The sequence below is a fragment of the Crocuta crocuta genome, unplaced genomic scaffold (genome assembly GCF_008692635.1).
Source record: "Crocuta crocuta isolate KB4526 unplaced genomic scaffold, BGI_CrCroc_1.0 scaffold225, whole genome shotgun sequence".
Taxonomy (NCBI): Eukaryota; Metazoa; Chordata; class Mammalia; order Carnivora; family Hyaenidae; genus Crocuta; species Crocuta crocuta.
In genome coordinates, this window is record NW_027530408.1 from 764,736 (window position 1) to 770,683 (window position 5,948).

Here is a 5,948-nt window from a genome sequence, read left to right on the forward strand (position 1 = left end):
CCCCCCCCCCCCCCCTGCACTGGGCAGCAGCTAAGCCCCCAGTGGCCTTTTCCACAGGCTAACACTGCCCCCTGCAGGGCTGAGCTGGGATGTCCACCTCAAGTGCTACCTGAAGGATATTACAAATGTGGTATCCTTGCTTAAGGGCCTCTCAACTCCTGTGCCTGACCTGGAGAGGGGCATGACTGAAGCCCTTAAATGTCTTAAGCCTTTCTGCCTCCAATTTATTCTGAGGCTGCGATTGGATGGTGGCAATAGGGACAGCCCTTTGGTACAGACAAAAGAGGCAAGGCTCCAGGAAGCCCACCTCCCACTCTGTCTCTAGCCTGCTCACCCACTGGCTCGACTTCCTTTAACAAGGGGCAAAGGCATGGTTTGAGATAAAACTTAGATCACAACACAATGCAGAAGCTCTATCTCATTTCCCTCCTGAGCCCTGGAGCCCCTTTTCAACTGCTTTTAGGATTCTTCTAGCTGGATACAGAAAAGCCACCTTAACCTCTATGTGTTAGAAACGAAGCTCATCTTCTTCCCAAAACCTGAATCTTTCCAGAAACTCTATTTCTCTGGGATCCCAACATGACTCTAAGATCTGCAGGCTCCATCTCAACATCTTTTGAATCCAATCTTTTCTGAATTTCTCTTCCAAGTCAGCCCCAAACCATCCTACCCCCAGTCCATTTCCCACAGAGCTGCTGGGGTTATTGGCCCTAACGCACCACTCTTATGGGACTCTCTGCTCAAAAGTCTTGTCATTCCCCCCTTCCTCTGTCACCCCTCCCCCAACAACATGGTTGGACCCTGCCCTCCCAACTAGATGGCCCTACACTCTGAATGTGTTCCCTACATACACTGAATGTGGAACTCTTTCCCGAGCATATGCATACCTTCCTCCACATTTTCACTTATGCTCATTGATCTACCCACGATGCTCTCTTCACACACTCCTTATTCTTCATCACATTGCATCCTTGAAGATCCACCTTCCGGATGAGGTCTTCAGATGCCCCCAGTGAACAGTTGTCCCCTTGGGCCCCCAGGACCCTGATTCACCTTGTGCCACATTAATGTAATGCAGTGACTTGTAATAGACATCTGTGCCCTTGTCTCAGCCCTCTCTGGGCTGTCAGCATCTTGAGGCCAGGGCAGTCTAGAGCCTTGCAATGCTCTATAACATTGGCTGAACTGGCTGGTAGCAGAAATGTATTGACATGACATGATGTGATATTGACATGGACTAAAAGCAGGTGTTGGGGCGGGGGGGGCGGGAAGCAGCACAGGGCATAGAGGCTGACTTGTAGGGAAGTGGGATACTGAGGGTCTATGGAGAATTACAGAGCAGGAAGAGTTCTCAGAACCCTACATGGTGAACAAAGAAAGCAAGTCTTAGGAAGGCAAGGGATCGATCCAAGGCCACACAGCTGGTTACTCCCACTTCCAGTGCATAAGAGCTTCACTAAGTGCCTGCTGCTTCTCATCCTCCAGTCCAGCTCTTCACATATACACCCTGCCTCCCCACTACGTTCCTGGTGTTGACTCTAAGCTAGCAAAGGGTTAGAGATGCTTGCACCTCTTTCCCATAGTGCCCTGACTTTCACAGACCCCCCTCCCCCACTCTGTGGACAGATGCGTGGGACCCAGCCTAGGCCCAGAGAAGATCTTGCTGCTGAGACAGGAGGTGTCAACAGTGGCCAACTGAAGCGTTTGTCCCCAAGAGGGCCGTGGCTCTCCCATCCCCGCCCCACAGCACTTATGCCACACAGAAATATTCCAGATGTGTTTAATGCCACAGAGAAGCCCAAAACCTACATAAAGCTGCTGCCATCCTCCCAGTGCCTGGAGCCAGGGCGGTCCCCTGAAGGGGACGTTAGCAGGGAGGAGGCCTGTATAAGGCAAGGAACCAGGGCAATTTGCTGACATCCATTTGTCCTCTGCCCTAAATGCCCAAGCTTCCTTTAGGAAAGACAGAAGAGGAAGTGGAAAAGGGGTAGGAGGAGGGTGCGTCTCTTTAGGGCATTCTTCCTGCTTTGGGACTATGACTCACACAGCAGGCCCTGGGAGGGACAACTCCTCAGACCAGACTAGGGCAGGCCAAGGCTAGGGCTCTGGAAGGCGCAGAGGGAAGTCCCTGGAGTGCGGTGGCCAGGAGAAGTAACCTGTAGAAACTAGAAGGGTGGCCTGTGGTCGCCCTCAGGCTACTTTGCACCAGCCTCTGACCAGTGTCCCAGCAGGCACAGGATAGCTTCAGCACCAGCATCCAATAAAGTCCACATCTCCTCTGTCTCCCATCACTTAGGGCCTTTCTTAAGTACGACATTGTCATACTCTGTTCCCGGTGGCCAGCCAGACGCAGAGAAGTCCTGCCCTGCTGAGTAGACTTGCTGGAGGCTGCTGGTGTCCCTGTGAGCTGTGGCCTGCCTCCTCCAGGCTTCCCCCTTGTGCTCCTGTGGGCTGTCATACAGGGACAGGGCGGCCACTCCCTCGGGCTCATCATATATGTGGTCGGGGTGCGGGGCTGGGTGCTCCTCAATGCTGTCATAGAGAGGGTCCACTGGGATCTTAGGAGGAACCGCCAGGATGCCCCTCAAGCTCTTCCCCAGGTTATGGGCCACTGCGTCGAAGGGCACTGCGTATTCCCCCTCTGAACCCTGTGGCCGGGTAGTGGGGACTGGAGTGGTGGGCGATGGAGGTGGCAGTGAGTCGTGAGGCCGGGAATAGGGGCTTTCTGGCCGGGGCAGCACCGCAGGGGCTGCGGCTGGCTGGGTTTGGGGCCCAGGAAGGGTGCTGTTCTTCTGGGCAGAGATGGCTTCTTCCAGAGCCAAGAAGATCTCATTGCCTTGCCGGGTTTCAAACTCAAAGTTGCCCTCTCCAGAGACGCAACGCCGGCCTGCCTCAAAGGAAAAGGTTACCTGGGTGGAGGGGAAAGGGAGATTACTGGCCGGTCCACAGGATGGAGTCGCTTCTCCCAGACCCAGCTCCCAGCCACAAATCTGTTGCTTCCAACTTCCCTCCACAGGAACAGTAAGAGCTTCTCCCCGGGATGGTTCTCCTCCCTCTGGGTTTTTTCCTTAACAAGCAAAGCCCTCTCTCCTATCCCTTCCTTCTCCCTTCCATCCATTCAAGTGTGGAGCTTGGTATATATTCATTCTCAACAACACCAGCCACTGTTTACTCCTCTGACCTCCCTATTTCTTCCTGTTCTCTGGTCCTTCTAGTCCCCACCCACTCCAACTTCTCTCTCCCTCCCCTGGCTCTCTCCCCTTTGGCTGTTTTCTTCTGCTGACTTTTATCTCAGCCTTCCCTTCCTCCTCCCATGCTCTCTTCCTTGGGGCTCCCTTTGCCCTCTCCCTGACAATCTCCTCTCTCACAGTTCTTTCTCTCAACCTGCTCAGCACAGCAGCCCCTGCTCACCTTGTCCCGCCCAAAGCGCCTCAGGAACCTGTAAGGCCACTCATATAGCTGGGTGCCCAGCTCAGGGCCACTCCACAGCTCCAGAGCATTCTCTCCAGCCCGCAGGGTATAGGATCCCCGGAGCCGGCACCTCTCACTGGCTTCTGTGGGTCTCATGGTCACAGAGAACTGCTTGCGGGGGGCCACTGGCAAGGAGAGAGGGGAGAGGGATCAGGCAGTTCATGGGAAACAGCTGTCCTGCCTCAACTCTGCTCTAAATAAGCGTGCCAGAGGCCTCCAGAAAAGGCATTATCCCTGTGCCCCTGACCCTGCAGCCTGCGTCTTGGAGGCTGAGCTGCCCTGTGACAGGTCATATTCTCCAAAATGCAGGTGCCTCCACCCCCTAGCCTAGTCGGCATCATGCCCTGGCCACGTGCACCCCAACCTTGTGCCCACATCCTTCCTGCTCCTGTTGCCAGAGCCACAGCCTTGTCTTCTCCACCTACTCTCCCACCCCGACCCAGCCTCCTCCCCAAGTCCTGCTGTCACAGCTGCAGGTGCAGCCGACCTTACCCTCCCAGCTCGCAGCCAGCCCACCCACTGCTGATGCCATCCAGTGCCCTCTGTGAGGTGGAGCTTGAATGTCACCCTGTGTCCATCTGCTCCCCACACACGCCCAACTCGGTGGGTTAGACTTCACAAAAAGGGACTGTCTCATCAGCAGAAAGCTCCCTTAGCTTTCTGCACATCTTAAATCCACAAAAATAAAACCATTCTCTTCTCAGACAGTCACTCAGGCCCCAAGGACAGAGGGCTCAAGAGCAGCACTTTCACCAGATCCCCCAGCCTTGCCCTCTGCTACCATCAGGGCCCGGGCAAGAGGGAGCGAGCCACAGGGGTGGGGGTGGGGGAAGAGGCCTGACACCCAGAGCAGTCCAGGCTCAGCCACCTCAGGCCACTCCCGGAAATGATGCAGAGAAGCTGATAAGGGGACTGGCCGGGGTTGGGGGCAACCACAGGGCAGGAAGACTCAGAGGCGGCCAGCCACGGCCCACAACTCCTCCCCACCACACCCTGGGGAGGGCGCCCTAGGAGGAGAGGCAGCCCCTCACCTGCGGTCGTGCTGCTGTACAGTTCATTCTCCTCCATGCAGGGCCAGCTGCCCTTCCTCGCCGGCCCCAGCAGCTCCTTCCTCTGGCCCTGAGGAGGAGGCCAAGGTCTCACCACTGTCACCAATGCCAAGCCCCACCTGTGACCCAGGACTCCCTCCAGAGCACACTCAACCTGCCATCCCTGTCTGCATTCTGGATTAGGGTCCACCCCCACCCCCCAGCAAGGAACCGCCCCCAGCATCCTGACCTTGGCTCTTATAACACCTGCCCACAGCAAGTACCAAGTGCCCCATATAACACCCACTCCCATGTGCAAGCCCCTTCCCTTTTCTGCACCACTGGGTGACTCACAGGGAAGGCCAAGAGGCAGATGGCCTGCATCCAGTCACTGCGCTCAGCAGCGGGGGCTGCCAGCAGGTACAGGCGCTCCTTGGTCTCCAGGAGGAAGGCGCTGGTATCCCGGGGACTGCTGGCCTCCCCGCCGGCCTCAGCCAACCGTAGGCAGTCACTGAGGCGGATCACCCTCCTGGCAGGCTCTCCCCGGCGCGGCTTCTCGGAGCCTTCCAGGAGCTCCAGTCGGGCCAGGGCGCAGCCCGACTCTCCATACAGCATAGCCCCGAACCGGCGCCATTTCTGAACCCAGACGCATGGCAGGTAAGGTGTCGGGAGGGAGCCACCCAGAGACAAAGAGATGGTGATCAACGAGGAGACAAGGAACCACAGGGGAGGGCGTGGAACATCGCTTGGGTCAGAGAGAGAGGTGAAGATCACCATAGACCCAAGGAGTCAGAGAGGATAACAGGGGCCTTAGGAATTAGCAAGCATTGGAGATCTGCCCCACACAACCGAGAAAGAGGCCTGCGGTGACAGCGAATGGAAAGCAGTGGCAGAAGGGAGCACCGGAGAGGCAGACTGCAAGGCAGGCCCAACCAAAATCTGAGTTGAGGGGCAAAAAGCCTGTGAGTCCCTGAAGCCCAGAGGAGGGACGAGAGGGTGCATGAGGGCCCAGGTCAGAGCCCATCACTCTTGCTCTGTGTGAGGTCCTACAGAAAACCCTATGCCAGGAACTTCAGTCTACCCTCTTGAACCTTCCTGCTTCATCCTTTGATAGGTTGGGTCATGAGAGAGACAGAGAAGCCCTTGTGCGGGTCAGCCGAGTGACAGAGGACTTCCTCATTCGAGGAGGCCAAGGAAGGAAAAGGAGGCTGGCCACAGAGACCCCCAGCTCAAGCTTGACACCAGCCAAACTCATCCCACTGGGGCAGGAAAGGGAGAAGGAATTTCCGCAGCAATTCCAAGTTATCCCCCCACCTTCCCCTGCATTCCCTTCCAAAGCATCCCATGTTGCCACAGAGCCTTAGAGGCAAGAAATGGAGTCAGAGCCCTCATTTAGCCTCCCCCCCACTGGCAAACAGCCATCTGCAAAGAGCCCGGTTTGGGGCTTGA

General features: G+C 56.5%; 1 protein-coding gene across 1 annotated transcript in view; it reads right to left on the reverse strand.

Annotated features, from left to right (window-relative positions):
- Positions 1 to 1,766: 1,766 nt before the first annotated feature.
- Positions 1,767 to 5,948, reverse strand: part of LOC144233595 (docking protein 2-like) — a 4,510-nt gene continuing 328 nt past the window's right edge. Inside the window, exons 2-5 of the mRNA XM_077766574.1 lie at positions 4,854 to 5,135; positions 4,503 to 4,590; positions 3,412 to 3,596; positions 1,767 to 2,909 (exon numbers count right to left, since the gene is read on the reverse strand). Of these exons, the coding sequence (XP_077622700.1) occupies positions 2,289 to 2,909; positions 3,412 to 3,596; positions 4,503 to 4,590; positions 4,854 to 5,135 (1,176 nt within the window). The 3' untranslated portion in view covers positions 1,767 to 2,288. The remainder of the gene's footprint in view (positions 2,910 to 3,411; positions 3,597 to 4,502; positions 4,591 to 4,853; positions 5,136 to 5,948) is intronic.